This window comes from Hippocampus bargibanti, linkage group LG04 (genome assembly GCF_051943395.1).
Source record: "Hippocampus bargibanti isolate YZ-2025 linkage group LG04, ASM5194339v1, whole genome shotgun sequence".
Classification (NCBI taxonomy): Eukaryota; Metazoa; Chordata; class Actinopteri; order Syngnathiformes; family Syngnathidae; genus Hippocampus; species Hippocampus bargibanti.
Window position 1 is genome coordinate 8,192,947 of NC_142737.1, and position 21,751 is coordinate 8,214,697.

General features: G+C 40.8%; 1 protein-coding gene across 1 annotated transcript; it reads right to left on the bottom strand.

Moving 5' to 3' along the window:
• Window positions 1-536: 536 nt before the first annotated feature.
• On the bottom strand, window positions 537-21,061 carry pgm5 (phosphoglucomutase 5). Its single transcript, XM_088993822.1, has 11 exons — window positions 20,642-21,061; window positions 16,403-16,565; window positions 16,164-16,310; window positions 15,494-15,619; window positions 15,221-15,411; window positions 14,193-14,347; window positions 10,367-10,482; window positions 6,215-6,350; window positions 5,661-5,844; window positions 2,280-2,417; window positions 537-1,013 (listed from the first exon to the last, which is right to left on the bottom strand). The coding sequence occupies exons 1-11, from the start codon at window positions 20,897-20,899 to the stop codon at window positions 924-926; spliced, it is 1,704 nt and encodes a 567-aa protein (XP_088849948.1). The 5' UTR covers window positions 20,900-21,061; the 3' UTR covers window positions 537-923.
• Window positions 21,062-21,751: the final 690 nt, after the last annotated feature.

Below are 21,751 nucleotides of genomic sequence, written 5' to 3' on the forward strand. Positions count from 1 at the left end.
ACTTTTTGTGCTTGCTTTACAATATTACGTTTCCACATTCCCAAATTCCACTATATTTGATGAGATTAACAAGTTTATTTTAATAGTAGTTTACTTTTAAAAAAACAAGGGAAGACTGGAATCGAACTCTGCTCCCTTACACTGTGAAGCGGTTGTGCTATTCTAGTACATAAGAAAATAATATTTACTAATCCTTTTGTCTTGAAAAACGGTAACACTCTTGAAAGCCAGATTTAACCCATGCTACAGCTCCGGATGGTGCAATAACAAACGTCTGCTGAAGACGGCTAAAAAATATGTATCTGTGCGGATATCCACTGGCACATCCTCATCTCGTAACTTCAGCAATCGGCGTGTTTATGAGTTCCGTTTGTCGGTGTCGATTTCAGACCTTGTCAAGATCAATGCTTGTCCTCTTCTTCACAAAGCAGCTTTGAAAACCGCCAATCCAGCGTTTCCTGAACTGTGGGCCGGGAACCAAAAAAGGGGTCCATTTTAATGGATGGCTGATTGATGTGATGTGAAACGTGACCATATTAATTTCACAAGAATTTATTAGCTGTGATGCATTGCCTGTTTGACTTTACATTAAAGTGTTTTACAGTGGCGTATACAAATATTGAAGCTGGGATGGGGGGGGGGGGGGGCACCGGGGCAGTGTTTCAGCATGATGGTGAGTGAATTATTCCTGACAAGTGCTAAACAACTCCATAAAACACAAACAAATGCTCATACGCATTCATTAGGCTTCTTTGCACATTTTTCATCCGTGATTCATAAATTCCCTGATGTAGTTAATACTTGATGTTGGCCATTTCGAGAGAGATTTTTTTATATTGTACTATATACGTTCAAGGATGTTTTCGAGGCACTTTCTGAATGAGCTCAAATGTTTTTTTAATCTTATTTTTCCTCTTTTTCGCTCATGTGATCATATTTGGACCGTGGCGTCCCGTCCTCTCGTGGATGTTGGAGATTTTGAGCGCAATGGCGATGAGAGGACCCAGCACCACCTGCATTGAGTGACAAACAGGATAGGACCAAATTAATCACATGATACGGGTGCTTCGACGTGTACATCACAACAATTTATTTTCGGTTTACAATACAATAAGTTACACATCATTCATGAAATTGTGGAAAATCAAAATGCAAGATGAGATGTTCTCAGTCACACAAATAATGACGTGGGAGGCAGTCCCCAAGTGCCAACTTCACAGTGATGATCTGTGATGGCACTGGCCAACTTGACAAGTATATTATTGAATATCATTTCTAATTTTAGATGTTTGGGTAGTTGTAGCCATTGGCACCTGTCTTGCCATTATACAATTTTATGAGGATCGTTTTGAGTAGAGTGCCCAATCACCAATAACATCCCTTCTAATTGGTACACACTGTACAGTTACATGTATGTGTACAAAGCTAGAATAAGGCCAGTCGCTCTTAAAGGACAACCAACGCCTCCGGACAAGTTGTGTCCATAATTTGTAAAATCACTTCAAATGACTTCTACTGAGTGTATAAGATTCCACGGCATATAGCTATATTTTACGTTTTAAGACTCGCACTGAATATCCGGGATGTCTTGTTTTCGAGTTGATGACGATGCCTGACGTGACGTCACGTCTGGAACGCCCCTGACCGAGAAAGCGACACACAATGCATTTTGGGTACTTTGTTTGGTGTGAAAACTTCCTGTTCATCCGTGTTGATGGCGAAATTAGAAGGAAAACATGAATAATGCGATGGTGAATCAATCGTGTGTTGCACCAAGACTACCATTTGATACTAGTTGACTAGTAGATTTCCAACGGAGCTTGGGCGCCAACTTGTGCATTTTCTGGGACGCTACATTGTAGTCCTGAAGGCTCGAATTGATGTGGAAGTACTTCTTTAATCGATTGCAAATGTTTATGCTTTCCTCTTCAGAACTATTTGAATCATATTCATAACTGGATGAGGAACAAGAAAGCATCTCCGAATCTGAAGCCATTGTTTTGATTCTAGAGCAAGGCAAGACGTCCTGGCGTGACGTCACGATCAAAGGGGGCGGGACCTTCTGAAACTCACCATTTCCGGGGTCATTTTGAAGTAGTTTTGGGACACTTTAACTAATTTTTCTTCTGTGTTTTGCATTTGACTAAAAATATCAGCCTGCGTGTTTTCGGCATTTTAGATGCTATAAAAGGTTTTTCTGATGTCAGTTAGGAAACAAAAAATGGTGTCGGTTGTCCTTTAAGGCAGTGTAAACAGACCCACAAACACACATAGAGTACCTGTGTCTCTCTGCTATGTCTCTCGGGGTCTCTCTCAAAGCTCTCTGCATAAATACGGATGACGGCGCCCATTCCACCGCCACTTCCGCTCATCCGAAACACTAGACGAGATGCATCGCTGAAGATGATTCTTAAACCCTGGGAAAAAAATGCATGGTTTTACTTTTATTTCTGCATTCATATATTTTTTTTTCAACACAACTGGATAAATTGTCGGTGGTCTGTTAGTCTTCAAAACAAGCAATCGCAAATTGGACTATCTTTATTACTTATCATTATTATGTGAAATATCAAGAAACGTCCAGTAGATGTCACTATTGGTATGAACAATTATGGACTTGCATACAAACCTGACTCACATTACTGTAATCATGTGTCTTCTACTAAGGGAATCGTATCCCCTGATGAACGCAAAATCATTCCTTTCCTTCCATCCAGCGACCAATTAAAGAAACCAAAAACAGTTGCTGGGTGTAAATGCACATTTCACCTTAGCAAATCCGTTCCCCCAAAACGTGATAAGGTAAGAAGAAAAAAAATACATATTGAAAATTCATGTAATGAGACTTCATGTCATGAACTCGGTAAGAAGAAAAATATACATACTATTTAAAATAATGAAACTTCATATTATGAACTCGACCCAAGTCCAATAAAGATAATCAAGAACAAACATTAGCGTGAAAAAAAAAACACTTTTCTTGCTATCTTTGTCCTGTCAAAGTAGAGGCTAAGGAGACAAAAATCGGCAATCCCAAACTTTTCGCAGCCATGGCAGTATTTCACAGTGCCAACGTCAGCTTATTTCCAAAGCAGCTAATATAGCAACTTTGAAAATAGATTACTTTCTCTGAGGGGTACAGAGTGGGCCATGCACTCTTTGTTACAATAATATTAAAATACAGTTTACGACAGAAGAAAAGTTGGCTTTTTATTTGTTGTTTATAGCGTGCGAAATGATTTGTCGACGTTATTTCGAATCTTGTTTTCAAATCGGAGTTAGCATTTTGCCACAATAGATTTAAGGTGTCAAATAAGGGTTGCAGGATCAATGTTAGTAGTTTAATATTGTGATTGTTGAGCTACGGAGAATACATCTATGATGTCAAACATTTTTTTACAACTTTCATGTGATATTATGGTCTTGTACGTCCAAACTTGCCTGGTAATTAAAATACACCTGTTCATTAGTAGATGAAAGGATAGTCGATTTTAATGAGCCATCCAATAATGCATGCCCAACATTTTTTTGCTATAAGACTCGTGGATAATGTGCAGGTGTACTTCATGAATTGTTGAACTATGACTGTATCTGTGTCTATACATGCAATAGATTTCTATATCTTCTGCCCATTGGGCTAAGTTTTTTTTATATTTCAATGGTCAACCCAAAAAGATATCTGTAAAAGCATATGTATGTTTACGTGTGTGTGTTTTAGTCTCCTGGAGAGCAGAAGCGACAGCTGATATAATTCTGGCCTGGCAGGAATGTGCGCTACAATAACACACTGGGGGGACGGGGGGGCAACCAAGCTGAGAGGGTTTACCGTTGAGGTTGAAACCACATTTTGGAACAGAGGAACCACCGCATAACCCTGGAAACGCTTTGTTCTCATCATCACAGTGAGTGACGTTTTCCTGGCTCCTCTATCAAATTGTCACACAAAGTGGCAGTGTGTTGGTATGTGTGTTTGCACCAACTCCTACTGTATCGGAGTATGTGAACGTGTTTGTGTGTGTTAGGCATGTGGCAGGGTGGGGCAAGTGGCAGCGGCAGGCGTTTTAGAGGAACCCGATTGGAGTCAGCTGGGAAAACTTTAGAGGAGGATGGAGGCGCATACAGGAAGTGCGCACGGACTCCTCTAAGTGTGTATGTGTGTGTGTGTTTATGATTTTAAAATGGAAGCTCCACCATCATATCCAAACATGGATCTCCTCAGATGGAGCAGAGTGTGGGTGGTCTGTTGCCAAACACAACAATGATGATGTATGAATGTGAGCAGGAATATCCAACCAACCTTCCCATGAAGTCACGTCTCCTTTTGATATGATCCAAATGATTGCGCATGAACATAAATAAACACTAAGATTCAAGTTTTATGTTGCTAGGAAAGACACTGGGTGGAAGAATTGCTCTATTTGTAGGTGTTGGCTAAATCCACAAATAATACTAATAATACATTTCATTTATAAGTTTTCTTCTTCTTTTCCTTTCGGCTTTTCCCTTCAAGGGGTCGCCATAGCAAACCAGTGTCCTCCATCTTTAGAGGTTTGATCCGCATGTTTGTTTTGGCCAAGCTTTTACGTCGGATGCCCTTCCTGACACAACCCTCTGTATTTATCCGGGCTTGGGACCGGCACAAGAAGACATATGTCCCTTTGTGGCTACAGAACAAGCAACTCGCTCAGTAAAAGGCTTCCAAACACAAAATGGTAATCGGCACATTTATAAGTGCCTTTCAAAACTCTCATGGACACTTTACAGTCACAATTCTTTTCCTTTCGGCTTTTCCCTTCAGGGGTCGCCACAGCGAATCAGTGGCCTCCCTCTTCAGAAGTTTGATTGGCATGTTTATTTTGGCCAAGCTTTTACATTGTATGCCCTTCCTGACACAACCCTCGATATTTATCCGGGCTTGGGACCGGCACAATAAGACAATGACTTGCGTCCCCTTATGGCTACAGAACAAGCCACTGTATGAACTTAATAAAGATGAAGATGCTCGAAAAAAGAAAATTGTTTGAAAAATTGTTTGAAAAATATTCTACTGTCAAGTCAGAATTTTAACTCATTCGCTGCCAGACGTGCAAAAATGTGTCCACTCCAGTGCCAGGGTTTTTGTCATGGTCACTTGAATTCCAGGAGCCATATAATATTAAGTTTTAGAACTCCATAAACATTCAATGCAGCGTAAGAAACCTTGGAGTCTCTTCTTTCATCAGAAAAAAGAGTAAATTCCTAAATTATATGGATCTGGAGTTATATGATCTTGAAATGAGGGCAGCTGTCCCAAATAAAATGCAATACACGCATATTGGTTGATATAGCGCATTAACAACAGCTGAAGCTGGAACAAAGCGCTAATATGGAAAAAAGTACATGCTGCTCCCTTGAGGATGGGAAAAAAATATGCCCAGAGGTCTGGCTAGCACTTTATCGGCACCCAAGCAAGAAAAACAAGCGCACAACATCATATTTTTAATTTCCGAATAAATTTGTGAATGGCAGTGAATGAGCTAACATAAGGCAAATAGTGTTTTTTTTTCCTTGTTTTTTTAAAGAACTGGAAACTCACCCTTTCCTGTAACTAATACTAAAGATGTTTTTGGTATTCTAAAAAACATCACTGTCATTTCCAATATTACATAATCAATGCTCACCTGGTTTCTCACGACCGTTCCATCCACCGGGTCGATGTACTCAAAATTATCCGCCCGCTCAACATTGTACATGTGATCTCCCACAGCAAACTTCTGGCTGCCGAAGCCTTTGTCCAAGATGACCGACTCCAGATCCCTCATCAGGTAGAAGGCAGCACGGGGATCGAGGCCTTCATAGTCAAACCTGACAAAAACAGCCACAGGTAAGGATATTTTTGACACCATATATGGGGAAATTTTTTTGTGGCAACTCAGGCTTTCATTCCCATTCCAAAAACATTCAGTTCATTATTTATCACCATATGGACTTTTGCGTCGGCTAATATTAACTCTTGTTACTATCGATGCGGTTCACTGCATAAATGGTAGCAAAATAAAATAGAAATAAGAGCAACGGAGAAGGCCGACTGGAGGAGTGAGTGGCTGTGAGGAGTTATGTTGGGCTTCATCCATACAAGGAATGATGATTTGCAGCACGACGGACTCGCTGGCGACTTGCGAATGCACGGGGAGTATCTCAAAACGTCATCATTCCACCCGAAGAAGCGTTTTACCTGCAAAAGTAGTTGCGTCCAAATTTGGCCCAGTGCTCACGGACAATCTGCTCCACGCTTTGTTTTTTAGCGGCCATGATTGACAGCCACATCAGCACTGACCACAAGCCATCTTTTTCACGAATGTGGTCTGAACCTGTAAGAGAAGTACTTTATTTAATTTGGTGAAGACCTAAAACCTCCAGATGAACCATCGTTGAGGCATTCTTTCCTATCCTACTCTCACTTGGGGGCTGTGATATTCTGGATGCGTCATACCTGTCAATTTATACGTTATATTTGAGATTTTACATGGGTGCTGCTGGTTTGGTTAGCAGCAGAGTTCAGTTGTTATCATTTAATATGCATGTTGTTCTTTCACGAACTGAAATAATCACAATCAGAATTCTTGATGGTAAAATGAAGCATATTTACATTATTTTGAGGAAATACATTTGTTTCTTGAAGGAAGCTGACACCTCAGCTTATAGCAATGATAATGATGAACATATTTAACTCATTCACTGCCAGACGATGTGTAAAAATGTGCCAGAGTTTTTGTCATTTTCACTCAAATTGCAGGACCCACAGAATAATAATAATAATAATACATTTTATTTCTAAGTGCCTTTCAAAAATCTCAAGGTCACTTTACAGTCATAGGAAAAGTTATTTTCTGTGGGTGAGCAGCGGCAGCCACACACGCCAGCGTTCACTCAACCCGGAAGTAAATAGATAGAAAGCTAGTAGATAGCTAATAGATAGCCAACAGATAGCCAGCTAGATAGATAGCCACCTAGACAGCTATATATCTAATAGCTAGCTAGCTAGATAGTTAGCTATTTAGTTTTTTTTACCTCAACATGGCACCGCAAGAGTGGCTTTCCAGCAGCTCCTGTATTTTGTTTTTCTACTTCTCCCTTTCCTCTCGTCTTTCACAACTTAGCTGCTGTGAAATGTAAATTTCTCCACTGCGAGACAAATAAAGGTACTGTACATCCAATCCAATTCCCCATAACAAGGATATGTAGCGTGATACTGGCCTCTAGCGTCCTAACCTTGTCATTACAAATGCAAAAAAAAACCCAAAAACAATTCCGATGTGCCAAAATTTTAGGACTACAGAAACATTAAATGCAGCATAAGAAACTGCAGATTCTCTTCTTTCGTCAGAAAAAAAAGTTTATTTCAAGCTTACTTGGTTGTAGAGTTATCGTCATTGAAAGTGGGGGTTGCTGTACAAAAGGCAAATGCTGCCCCCTCGTGGGAGGTAAAAACATTGCCAGAGGTTTGACCGAAGCTTTAAACGCATCCACACAGCAAGAACAATACCCGAACAAATTTGGGAATGGCGATCCACGTCAATTCCCAAATAAATTTGCGAATGACAGTAAATGAGATAAAAAGATCACTATTAGCAGGGCTCATTCTGGATTGTCCAAACCCGAAGTCGGAATCATACCACTAGACCAACAAGCCACTGATGAACGTCAATTTTGCCAACTTTATGGTATGATTACGAAACTGCTTGGCGATACTGAAATACTGCGCGTAAGTCCAAAAGAACCTGTTCAAATTGTCAGGAAGTGGCGCATAGAGTGTCCACTGGTTTACTGTATGCAGCTCAAAGGTACACATAAGTACACAATGGGCTAACACCCTTCAATAGGGAGCCATTACGCTGCCTCGCGTGGACAGCTGCAAAGTTTCTGTTGTGAACACATTGACATTTTAACAAGAACCAATGTGTGAGCACGACTTCCCTAAAAGGGCGTGGAGCAGAAAAGGACCAAATGAAAACAAATAAAATAAGCTAAATAAAAAGCACTCTCTCTCGTTGTTCCTGAGCGGCTGTGGCGGACATATGTTGGGGAAAGTGACAGCCGCCAGTGCTTAATCCCCGTCTTGCTGTCTGTCTCTCTTCGTCCGCCATCACATAATGAGTCAGATCTACTACATCAGGGGTGTCAAAGTCATTTTTTGCCACGGGCCACATTGTAGTTATGGTTTCCTCTCAAGGGCCGTTATGAATTTGGGGAACCCTTTAGAATGTTTAAATCCCTTCAAATATTACATATAGAGCACACAGCAAATTAATGAATAACTCGTTTTCAAATCTGAAGTCAAGAATAATGACTTTTATCGTGGTTGACATCCAAAAATATGAAATTTTGGCTCAGATTTTAGCAATCATCATGGAATTTAACAAGTTTGATTTGCTTTCGCGGGCCGAAAAAAATGATGTGGCGGGCCGGATCTGGCCCGCGGGCCTTGACTTTGACACCTGCGATCTAAGATATCTTTCCGGTCATCCCCCCCCCCCGACTCCCTCCGAAAATGTACCACAACACATGCTAATGATTGGATTGGATTTGCCTTTATTAGTCTTGCAGTGGAGAAATTTACATTTCACAGCAGCAAAGCGATAAAAGCGATAAATTCTAAACAATATTTATAAAACTGCAATGACGGCAATTTAGTCAAGACGGAGAGTCGGGTACAGTTTGAGACGATTTACTGCAAAGCTCCCCTTCAGGCTTTTTGGCCTTAAAAGGTTAGACAAGCTCCGCTGAGTGTTCCTTTCACTTCTCTCCTCCCAGAAGTCACGTTTGTTCTATACTACGCTCACAGGGCCCCTTTGCTGTCCCCTGTATTCTCTCGACAAAATAGTATTGAAGGCAGGTAGACACAGCAAATGCGCTTGTGTTGCCTCAGCGAGTTTTGTCTGCGTGTTGCCGTCATTCAAAGAGAGCTCCCGTCTCCTTTTATAGCAGAAGAATGGGAATTATTCAAACATGCAGCCGGGGGTCACGGCCACCTCATCCTCATACTAGGCAGCAGCCAGGATGCGTTAAAAACAAAAACGGAACAAGTAAACAATTATTTCAACGGCAGTGTCCATTTTTTTTAAAGAGCTAAAGCTCATTTCAGTTCAGCTAACTCCAAAATTAGGTCAGTTCTGTCTTAATGACTAAATTATGTTTTGGGGAAAAAATGTTTAACTCACTTTTGTAAACTAAAGTAAACTCTTTCTCAAAGTTGCAGGGAGTTTTCAAGTAACCTTCAAATGATGTCATTTTCCTGCTACAGTGATACATTGGCTTACGAACTTAATTGGCTCCCAGACAGAGTGAGTAAGGCGAAAAGTGGGTATCCCAAAAATTAATTTCCCATAGGAAACCATTAAAATGAGAATAATCCGTTCCCAGGTCCCCATAAAACATAATTTTCTACTTTCCAATCTTCTAAGCCTTAAAACTACGCAAAATATACATTATTTTATGTCTAATAAATGTGCTATGGTATTATAATTAAAGAAATAAACTGTACTGTATAATAGTCGTTTTTATTTACCTTTGTGATGGTCGTTGATGGCTTGATGGAATGGAGTGGCCGGTTTCATCAGCATTAAACACTTGATGAGTCTTCTTTCACCATCTTGAGGAATGATCCCTTGTAGGTGCTTTCTCTGCGATAATTTGACCTTGTTCCTCATCATTTGTGTTCTGTTTAGCTGGGTTGATAGCTTTTTTCATCAACTGTACAGATGGCTTGTGCGGGTTATTTGTGGAGCATGATTGATGGGAATTTTAAATGTGCGGTCTACATTCTGCCTTTGAACGATCAAAGTTGAAACGAGTCCAAATGTCACTGTTTGCTATCAATTTTGTCACTCTCTCTCTGTCGTCTGCCTGTCTCTTTAATGATTAAACCACCTCCCCTCACTGCTGCGATCTTGACCAATCACGTGGCTTTAACCGGAGACTGGGGGCGGGGAATAGAGGACAAAAAAATGTCAGCGGCCATTTGCTTTTTTGGAGAATGGCTTTACTCTCTCTCTGTCTATAAACTTCCCCCCATTACTGCTGCGTTTTTGACGAATCACGTGGCTTTAACCAATGACTGGGGGCGGGGAATAGAGGACCAAAACAAGCTGCCATTTTCTTGGTAGGTGGCAGCTCCGTGTGTATCCCGAAAAATAGTTTGTATGCCAAGGTAAAATTGTCATAAATTTAACGTTCGTAAACCAGAAAGTTCATAAACCAAGGGGTTCGTAAACCGAGGTATCACTGTATTTCATAGTATGACTACTGAATTAATTCCTAATAATTCTTATTAGAACAGGATCATGAGGTTAGTCAGTAAGCAGGTTATACACTGTTTGTGCAGTACCTGTTCCGAAACTTTCCTCCCCACAGAGGGAACATCTGCCGGAGTCCATCAGGTTCCCAAAGTACCTCCAACCGGTAGGAGTCTCGTACAGTGCCAGTTTCATTGCTTTCGCTACCCTAAAAAGATAACAAACAAAACACTAAAATAAAATATTTTTGTGGCCCACGTTTTGTAGTCTCCTGGTAAACAGCAACCCGTGTTTGTAAAGCGTTACTGTGAAGTTTGAGATGAAGCAAAGCAAATGTTTGATGACGATCCAACGGGTTCACTTTAATAAGGCCAAAGTCGGTGAAGCTTTTAGTTTGAGCCACGGAGAGTTGTTGAGAGCTTGTGTGGATGTAACTGACATTTTACATCAATACTTTGTTTCCACAAAGAGTAGTCCAGGGTGTTTAATTTATTTTTAATTCAAATGTATGGTGGCTGGTTGGTTAGCATGTCTGGCTCACAGTGCAGATGTGAAGGGTTTGACCTTCCTGTGTGGAGTTTGAATGCCCCCCTACCCCTACATGTATGGGTTTTATTGCGTAAGTAATTGCTTGGAAAAAATGCTGGATTAATTTGTTAGACTGTGAAACTGATTGCCTTTAGTGAGTACTGCTGATTTAGTTAGCAACAGATTTCAAGTGGACTCACTTTTGGAATTTTGGTGTCTGAACAGTAAGGCCCACCAACTGACGTATTAGGGCCCCCTGTGAACCTACCACTTGCCTTCCCTGCATTGACACATGTTTTAATCCCCCCCCCCCCCAAATTAATTAAACAATTCACTGCCAGACAATGTGCAAAAATGTGTCCACTCCAGTGCCAGTCCGCCAAAGATCACTCCGCCAGCCGTGGTGGGTGTGTATTATGAAAATAGTGCTTATTACAAGGTTTAATTTTCATAAATTTGACGTTTGTAAGACGAAACGTTTGTAAGATCAGAATCAGAATCAGAATACATTTATTCGTCCCGCAATGGGGAAATTTGCAGTCCACAGCAGCAATTGAAGAGGGATGGGGTTGGGGTGGGAGTGAAAGGATAGAAAACAAGATATTCTAAGCATAACAAAATAAAAATGTCAACTGTATACTGTGCAAATGTAGATGTGCAAAAACCGTTCTATAAACAACACTGTACATAGTGCAGAATCAAGAAATGCATTTAGATATATTGCAACAACCCATATTTACAAGTGTCCATAAGTGACATAAGGCAAAAAGATGGCGCCCCCCTGTGTGGCTGCCTCCACAGCAGCTCTTTCCCTTGTAAGATAAGGTGTTTGTAAGTTGAGGTCTCACTGTATTGAGTTTTAGGACTTTATATGTAGTCAATGCAGCATAATAAACCTGAGACTCTCTTCTTTCATCAGAAAAAAAGTTAATTCCTAAATGATATGGGTCTGAAGTTATATGAGCTTGAAATAAGTGCAGCTGTCCAAAATACAATGCAATACATAATATTGGTTTAACAACAGCTGAAGCTGGAACAAAGTGCTAACATGTAAAACAGGTAAATGTTTCCCCCTCGTGGGAGGGAAAAACATTGCCAGAGATCTAACCAGCACTTTATCGGCACCCCGCCACGTACGAAAAGTCAAAACCCGAACACATTTGCGAATGGCGCTCTGTCATGCTTTTCAATTCCCAAATACATTCGGGAATGGTAGTGAATTAGTTAATTTATTTAATTAGTTCAATATCAATCGACGACCCCACAGACCTGTACAAAAAGTCAGCTACTCAGGCCTCCTTCCAAATGAGAAATTATGATATTTCTGGAAGCTCTTGTTTTGTTGCGACACCCCTGCTTTTTTGGGGTGGTAACGGTCATTTCGTAACATCCAGCAGCTTCACCACAAAGTCAAGGTCACTGCATCATTTTCCCCCAACACTAGTGGATTATAGCAGTTAAAAGTCAAAATATACATTGTGATGGTATTTGCAATCACAGTATAACCCAACTCAATGAAATCAAAACCATGCACATGTGTGATAAGCACACAATCTTCTGACCGTCAATCTTGGAAGCCAGTTCATCCGTATAATCTTATTTCAAGATTTTTTGAGCTCAACTGATAAAAATGGCAAACAATAACAACCTTTGGCCCACTTCCTCGGATTAAGAGAACACTTTGCAATCACTATGTTTACGCTTGAGAGTCATCGTCAACGACCACTTAAGGTGGAAACAGAACAGAACCCAATACCATGTGTCATCAGTCTACAATGTTTCTTATTTCCTGGCATTCATAAAAGTGAAAAAATAGCACCAAAGCATTCTCACTGTGGGATCTGCTATGGATTTTGAGATTCAATAAATGGGTAGATATGCAAAGCATATCCGTTCATAAATCATGCCATCCACAAATAAAGCACCAGAATGCCCAGTTCACATGTTTACACAAGGACAGGAGAAATGACCAAATAAGAGTAAACCAATGTTGTCCTCAGAGACATAGCTAGAGCTAGAACAGAAAGCCTGACATTCCACACATGGGGGGGGACTGCTTCTCCCATGAAGATTTGAAGCTCTAAACAGCATGTTTACACCTAACCCAAACGTCCAGGTTGCTAACTTCACCGCAAATAGTACATTCCAAGCAATAACAAGTGGGGAAGGGATGAAACATTATCAGCTTTTGGCCCTGACTTCATATTTTGCCAAACATAGCATCCAATGACCCGTCTCCACTGACAAGAGCTCAGCCGAGATTTAAAAGCTTTGGTCTTGCATTCTGACAAAAAGCGCTCCATGCTGGAACTGTACTCGGACTTCAAACGGGAGTTGTTCCTTGAATCAAACCCGGAAGGCTGATTATAAACATTTGAGGAACACAAGTCTGGTTGATGTTTAGCAGTCGTTTTACAATGTTTCAAATCGACTTTTCTGACTTCGGTAACCTCTTGGAAAGGATTGTTGACTTGCATTTCATTCGTACAGTGGTACCTTGACTTACTAGGAACCCAACTTGTGTGACGTAGCGCTAGTTTAGCATGCAGCAATTACCACTACGATTCACTGTTCACAGCATAGAACAAGAATTCTACTTGTGGCCACAATGTGATGTGGAATTCTAGTCAATGTAACCTATATAGAAAAACGTTTCCATTGTTAGTAGTGAAAATTTCAGATCCAGCTAGAACTCATTCACCGCCGTCAGCACGATGAGGGAATGGGAATTTTGGGTGCGAGTCCAAGCATTATTCCTCTTGGTTTTGGTTTTTGTCAAGTACATTTCCTTATAAATGAGAAAGACTGCATAGTAGTTTATGATGACATGTCAGAGATGTTTGATCGGATACTGTGGATGAACGGTTGGACCCAGAAAGATTGTCTTTACTGCCGGCAGGAGACGCAGCCATTCATGACAGACGCCTGAATTCTGCAGCCCTCTGCCAAGCTATTTATTGAGAGTATATGCAAATTAAAGTGATAAATTAGTAAAACATCAACGTTTTCTTGATTAGAATACCACACCTCTTGAGTTCTAAGCATGAACAGCTGTAAGCAATAAAACATTGTGTTTTCCATGAACTGATAAATTGGTAACCTGGCTAATGAGCTCTTCCTGTGAAAGAGTTTGAAGTCATAAATTAATCCTGTGATAAGGAGTTTCCCAAGTCCTAAATTCTGTCCAAGTCCAGATCTCCGAGATCAAGATGACAGTTTAACTTGCTGTGTCTGTTGAACTGCTTGACCCCAGGTTGTCTATGCTTCAATTGTGTATTCGAGTCACACATGTTGACTAAGCATATAACAGCACGAAACTTTTAAATATGATAACTTCTTATTCTCTATCATGACAAAAATAAAAGGGTGTGTTTGCGACTCTGTGGTTACCTGTCGAGTGCAGCACTGGTAGCCATACTCCTGGCAAAGCCTTTGACTCCCAGCTGTTGGAAGTAGGGCACGGAGGAGAGGTTGGCGGCCATGACGGCGACAGAGTCCGACGGGTTCACGAAGAAAGCGTTCTCTCCGAGGATCATGTAGCGATCCTGATAGATACAGCACAAAAGACCGACAATCTCCAAACTGTGCCTCATGGTTCTTGGTTATTATTTCACTGCAAATTTCACTGCATTGTGGGACTAATAATGGCTTTCTTATTCTGATTGATTCTCATTGGGTTTAAGTTGTATTCAACGTTGTCATGACTGTAAATTCATTAGGTTTACAGACAGCATACTGTACACTTTTGTGTGTGTTTGTGCAGTTCAGTTGCATGTTCAGTGTCTGCCAAGAGTTGGGCCAGATAAAGATGACAGTATGACATAACATCTTACAAACACCCTCGCTTATCACTGGGAAGGTTTTGATCCTGATGGGGGCTCATATGACATACGTCCCCTGATAAGATCATTTCTTCAGGAAATGGTTTGCTATGTGCATGCGTGTGTGAGTGTGTGCAGTAATGACAATTCGGATGATGTTCAAAAATTTGAGCTACTTAGTTTTTTTGTGGGGCCTCATTAACTCAATTTCTTTTTCCAATCTATTCATTCATATTATTGACCATTATTTTTTAAATAATACAAACCCGTTTCACTATGTACCGATAAACACAAACTGTATATTTTTTCAAGCAACACAGATCATTTCATAGTGTTACATAATACATAGACTTAAAAATGAGAAAACTTGAATACCAATCCCAAATATTTGCCCCATAATCTTTTTCTTAGCAGTGAGACGTCGTTTCTGCACAAGCTAGTTAGTGTTTGGCACCCACTTTGTTCGTTGAAGAGGTGTCATTGAGTCATCGGAGTGCCAAACAGCTGTGATAGTACCCGCTATCTGTTCCACACAGCTTATCACCTTCTATACCGTAAATGTAATCCGTGAGCATTTTGCAGCTAGGAGAATCTTACCCCGTCTGCATCAAAGGCAGCGCCCAAGCCAAAGTCGCCTCCTTTCATGGCATCTACCAGTGAAGAGGCATATGTCAGGTTTGGCTCAGGGGGCCGGCCCCCAAAGTCCTCCATAGGGACGCAATTGACGGCAGAGTTAACGGGGGCCCCCAGCTCGTCGCATAGGATTCTACGGACATAAGGGCCCATCACTGCAAGATCAGAGGAGAGATGACATTTAACACTGACAAGACGCTCAAGTTTCATTTTACAACAAGATGATGACTGTCTCACCTCCGTTCATAGCGTCGATGCGTATCTTGAGCTGCTTCGGTCCTGTCAGAAGACTTTTGATGGCACCAAAGTCAAAGATGTTTCGCAACAGTTGGAGGTACACCTCTACAGAGTCCACAATCTCAACTGAAAATACAGATAAATGTTATTTTACTTCGTTGAAACACTCCAAACTGTCCCTAGGTGTGAGTGTGAGAGTAACTGGTTGTTTGTCTCTGTGTGCCCTGCGATTGGCTGGCAACCAATTCAGAGTGTCCCCCGCCTAGTGTTCGAAGATGGCTGGGATAGGTTCCAGCACCCCCCGCGACCCTAAAGAGGATAAAGCGGGACGGAAAATGGATGGATGGATGAAATATTTTAGCATTGCGATACGGCGGTCAACTGGTTAAAACGTCCACTTCAGATCATAGAGGGTTTGATTCCTGTCTTCTTATTTGCCTGCGTGTGTTTCCTCGTAGGTACTCTGAATGTACTCTAAATTGTTTTCAAATGTTATTTTTACAATGCTTTACTGTAATAATGACTTTGTTGTTATATTTGCATTGGTAAGGGTTGCATTCCGAAGTAATCATTCAGGTTAGGTCACCAGGTCATAGATTAACGCATATTTACAAAGATATGGGAAACCCAAACGTAATAGTTTTAATTCCAAGGACAACGACACGTGTACCTCTAAAAGGTTTGAACTTGTTCTCAAGGTCAAAATCTTGACGCCCCAGTCTGGAGAGATCAATGTGCAGGTCAGGACAGATGGCGTACTCCTCAAGAGTGCGGCTAACCTGATGGATCCTTTCCATCACAGTGTCTGGAGAAGGACCTGTCGCACAAAACCAAAACACCCCAAAGAGCAAACATGTTGAAGAGAACGAGAGTTGAAACTTGGCTCAGTTGTTCATAAACATTCCTCACATCCATTTGCCACGTTAAACTTGACGCCAAAATCTCCTCCTGGCCCTCCGGGGTTGTGACTGGCGGTGAGGATGATCCCACCAATGGCTTTGATCTTTCTGATGATGCACGAGACAGCAGGGGTGGACAGGAGGCCATTGTGGCCGATTACCAGGCGACCAATCTGCACATCACAGACAGGTACATGACCCTCATGGATCTTTGGTGTTTTCCAAAAAAAGTTGCATCAATCACTTTACAGACAACAAATGCTGAGGCTGATACTTGAGAAGAGCAAAGGCAGAGTTTGAGAAATTCGGAGATGAGGATTATATTTTGACGCATTCTGACAGATGCGCTTCAAACATTGAAACATTTATTTTGCGATTTAACTCATTCACTACCATTCCCGAATTTATTCGGGAATTGATAAGTGTGATGTAGAGTTCCATTGCCTAATTTGTTTGGGTTTTGGCTTTTCTTTCAAGGGGTGCCGAGAAAGCCCTGGTGAAACCCCTGGCAATGTTTTTCCCTTCCACAAGGGGGAAGCGTTTGCCTTTTCTCCATGTTAACGCTTTGTTACAGCTTCAGCTCCGCGATGTAAATCAATATGTCTGCATTGTATTTTATTTTGTACAGTCACCCCCATTTCAAGCTCATATAACTCCAGAACCATTTAATTTAGGAATTAACTCTTCTTTTCAGATGAAATAAGAGAAACTCAGGTTTCTTACGCTGCATTGAATGTTTACTGTGCATAGTCCTAAAAATCAATATTCGGTGGGTCCTGCAATTTGAGTGAAAATGACAAAAACCCTGGCACTGGAGTGGACAGTTTTGCACAATGTCTGGCAGTAAATGAGTTAACTACGATTAAAATGTTTACTTATGTGTGCAAAAATGTTGCATAGCTATTAATGAGACAGTTTCATATCAGGTGCTTTGCGAAGCACTTTGAGACAGCCTATTGTCTAGATAAAGTATTTTGATCTAATTGGATTTTTCATTTCATAGTCAAGATTAGATAACATGTCTTCATTTTGGAAATAGTACAAGGAATAACCATTTATTACCCTCAACACAATTTAGATAGAGGGCACATTTGATCTAGAAGTCAGCGTATATTAAAATATTAGTTTTTCCTCATCTCGGTGACCACTGGAGATAAAATGTAGACGGGCCATTTTGAAAACCCAACTCTCACTGCCCAAATAACATAACAGAGGGAGCCACACTATTTATAATTGTATGCTGTTTATAACCTCCCATCAACCTCCCATAATAGCATAATAGGCGTGTCCTCACCGGAGAAGCATTTATGCTCTTTAGCGTGCAGTGTGTATGTTAAGGGAGGATATGCGGAACTATGTCGGGGACCATCTTGAGTCCTGTCCACTCAAGAGCCCAGAGAGAGAGAGAGAGAGAGAGAGAGAGAGAGAGAGAGAGAGAGAGAGAGAGAGAGAGAGAGAGAGAGAGAGAGAGAGAGAGAGAGAGAGAGAGAGAGAGAGAGAGAGAGAGAGAGAGAGAGAGAGAGAGAGAGAGAGAGAGAGAGAGAGAGAGAGAGAGAGAGAGAGAGAGAGAGAGAGAGAGAGAGAGAGAGAGAGAGAGAGAGAGAGAGAGAGAGAGAGAGAGAGAGAGAGAGAGAGAGAGAGAGAGAGCATCGGAAAATAGAGCAAAATTGATGGAAGTGTTGATAAGATTGACACTGAGACATTTGGCTCCAAAACACAATCAAATTCCCTTCAGATGTTCCCTTGGAAGCGCTCCAAAACAATTAGAAAGATGTCAAAGCGGAGCTAGGGGGATTTTCTCGCTCACTTTTAGCTTTCATTCTTTATAGAGCTGTCAAGTTTCTTCGTGTTAACACAAATAATTACTTACTAATCGGATCTTTTCCACGTGTCAAAAGTGGTACGGCAGCCGGGATTGTAACACCACAGTCGGATTAGCAAGCAGCAAACTCAGGCTACCCGTTTTGCAGCTGCCCTCTGCTCTATTTTAAATGTAGTAGTATCTTGATTTATGAGTGACCGCAAGTTTTTTTTTTGAAATACAAGCTGCCACTGTCAATTTTTTTGTTTTTGTGTTTAAACCAATTATTATGATTATTGTGTTATCATTTTTACCATATTACCCGGACTACAAGACGCACCGGATTATAAAATGCACGTTCAATGAATAACATTGTATAACGTTTTCCATAAATAAGGCGTACTGGACTATGAGGCGCATGGTCAGCTTTTGAAAAAAAAAATAAGGCATTGGTATCCCATATAGTGTGGAAAATACTGTATTTTTAAATCTACTTATAGATATCCATCAATCCCTTAATGCTGGTGCTTCTCCCGACCGTTTTTGGGCAGGAGCTGAAGTACACGCTGAACTGGTTAGCAGCTAATCGCATGCTCACACTCACACCTAAAGATGATTTTTGAGGGTGTCATTAATTCATTCGCTGCCATTCCCAAATTTATGTGGGAATTGATTTTGGTTTTTCTTACATGTGTGCCGATAAAGCGCTGGTCATTCCTCTGGCAATATTTTTTGCTTTTTTGCTTGTGTCTATGTTAGCGCTTTATTCGCGCTTCAGCTCTTGTTAAAGGGCTATATAAACCAATATGTATGAAATGCTTTGTATTTTGTACAGCCACCTCCATTTCAAGCTCAGATAACTCCAGACCCATATAACTTAGGAATTAACTTTTTTTGCTGATGAAAGAAGAGAGTCTAATGTGTCTAATGTCGTATTGATTGTTTATGTGGTCCTAAAACTCAATATTCTGTGGGTCCTGTAATTGGCCATGCATGATTTTGGAATGTTGGAGTAAAGCGGAGTACCCGGTGATAATCCACAAAGACAAAGAGAGAACATGCAAACTTCATGCGTGAAGTCCAGAGCCCCGAATTCATGACCTCTGCTCTATGAGGCAGATGTGCTAACTCGTCAACTATGGTACCGCCCACTGCAAGTTAGTGGTACAGAATTTCAGAACAGCGAGCAGTAATTCTTTGACTAGGCACATTCCCAAATGTACATTACTTTAAAATCAATCTGTAACCACTCTCGTTTCCAAAATGTGTGCTTTTAATTTTGAAAGGGCTTCTAGAATTAATTTGGAAAACGTTCTCACCCTCAGTATTTAAGAGGGGTGATTATGGCTTGATTTGTCACAATTCCAAAGTATCATATTATCTGCTTGTTTATTTTATTCCAACCATTCCAATTATTATTATTATTATTATTATTATTATTATTATTATTATTATTATTATTTATTCACTCTCCCAAGTTTTTTTATTATTACTATAATTATCAATATAATCATTATCATCGTTACCATTATTATCATTGTGTTACTTCTGGGTAGAGTGAAGACTGGCGCGAATGGCTGCCGCTGCTCACCCGCACAAAAAAATTACATGACTGTAAAGTGTCCTTGAGAGTTTTGAAAGGCGCTTATAAATGAAATGTATTATTATTATTATTATAATCGTTAACTCATTCACTGCCATTCACTAATTTATTCAGGAATTCAAAATATGACGTAGAGCGCTATTCCCGAATTAGTTTGGGTTTTGTTTTTTCTTGCTAGGGTGCTGATAAAGCGCTGGCAAGACCTCTGTCAATGCTTTTTTTTTCCCCTTTCACAGGGGGCAGCATTTCCCTTTTTTTCCATGTTAGCACTTTGTTCCAGCTTCCGTTGTTGTTAAATCGCAATATAAACCAATATGTATGTATTGCATAGTATTTTGGACTGCCGCCCTCATTTCAAGTTCATATAACTCCAGATCCATATAATTTAGGAATTAACCATTTTTTATGATGAAAAAAGACAATCTAAGGGTTCTCACGCTGATTTGAATGTTTATGTAGTCCTGGAACTCAACATTTTGTGGGTCTGGAATTTGAGTGACAATGACAAAAACCCTGGCACTGGAGTAGACACATTTTTGCACGTCTGGCAGTGAATGACTTAAAATATGACATAAGTGGGACAGAAAATGGATGGATGGATGGATTGATTAAAAAAAGACTCTGTGGCATGTCATAGATTACAGTAAGCAGATTCATTATCAATTCACAGCAGATTCAAATATATTTAACATTTGAAAATATTGTACAGCAAATGTCCATGACATGAAGACATTTACTGTTATACAACGTGATGAATTTTGACAGAACTTATGTTCTGCTGCAAGACTTGTACGTTGACCTAGGTATCATTTTTCTATTCCCAAACCGCCTCCTCCGATACTCACTCCGTTGGCGGCTGCCATCTGAACGATCACCTCGATTGCCCCGCGGCTCAGATAGCGTCCGTCGCTACCCACCACCATGGTGCAGCCCTGTCGGTCCCGGAGGTCCATAGAGGACAGGACGCTCTGGATGTAGTTCTGCAGGTAGTTCTTCTTCCCCTCAAACACAGTTGTCTTCCGCCGTAGTCCGTTGGTACCGGGTCGCTGGTCATCGAAGGGGGTAGTTTGGACCGTCACCACCGGGATGGGGCTCGTCTCCATCGTCGAAGCGGGAGAGGGTCCAACAAGAAAATAAAAAATACAACCAGAGAAGGTGGCTCGCTAGTGGCGGGGAGCACTGGGCACTGTGACGTCCTCTCCAGAGACCTGCGACATCTCTCGGAACAGAGTCAATGTGACAGACAGCAGCTCCCCTCTTTTCCAAATAAGCGTGAACAACTGACACTGGCGAAGAGGGGCTTGGGGGGAGGGGGTAGCACTGGGAGGGTCCAGACCACAAATAAAAATAGACTCTGACTGATGGCACTGGACAGTTGGGACTGCAGCTAATAACGTGCAGTTTAAAAGCACCTTATAGTTAAATACAGTATTCAATTACAGTACATGTGTTTATATAACTAAACGATTGTGATTGTAACTTTATTATTATTTGACCATGTTTTACATAATAAATCACCTAAACATGTTTTAATATGAACTTTGATAAAAACATGTCGGCGAATATGTACTTCAGTTAAGTGATTCCCCATTTAGTAAAGAAAAAGAATGCCCAACAACCAGCAACAGTTGGTCACTTGCGACCTCTTGTGGCAGAATTACGTAAATTCTTCACTAATACAACAATGGCTTCCAGGAAATGTCAGCACACATTTCCATAACTCAGAAGATGACATTCATTTTGCTAATACAGTATTATAATTTTAGGTGAAAAATGTTCGAATATAGTTCGAGATTAAGTTGGGTTTTATGGATAATTGTTCCAGTCGTAATATCAATGAATGGATTAACGGCTGCCACGGGATACATTTGGAGAATCAACATACGTATTCCCAAACCACGCGCTAGTTAATAAAATGGAAAATATAAATAGATGTTAATTGCAGAATTCGCAAT

What these genes read in the sequence shown, in the direction of transcription:
- pgm5 (XM_088993822.1), bottom strand. Translation starts at nt 20,899, where the DNA reads ATGGAGACGAGCCCCATCCCGGTGGTGACGGTCCAAACTACCCCCTTC. An exon ending in ACCAGTGCTGCACTCGACAG is followed by an intron (nt 10,483 to 14,192) that starts GTAACCACAGAG and finishes TTATCTTTTTAG; the next exon opens with GGTAGCGAAAGCAATGAAAC. An exon ending in GGACGCAACTACTTTTGCAG is followed by an intron (nt 5,845 to 6,214) that starts GTAAAACGCTTC and finishes TGTTTTTGTCAG; the next exon opens with GTTTGACTATGAAGGCCTCG.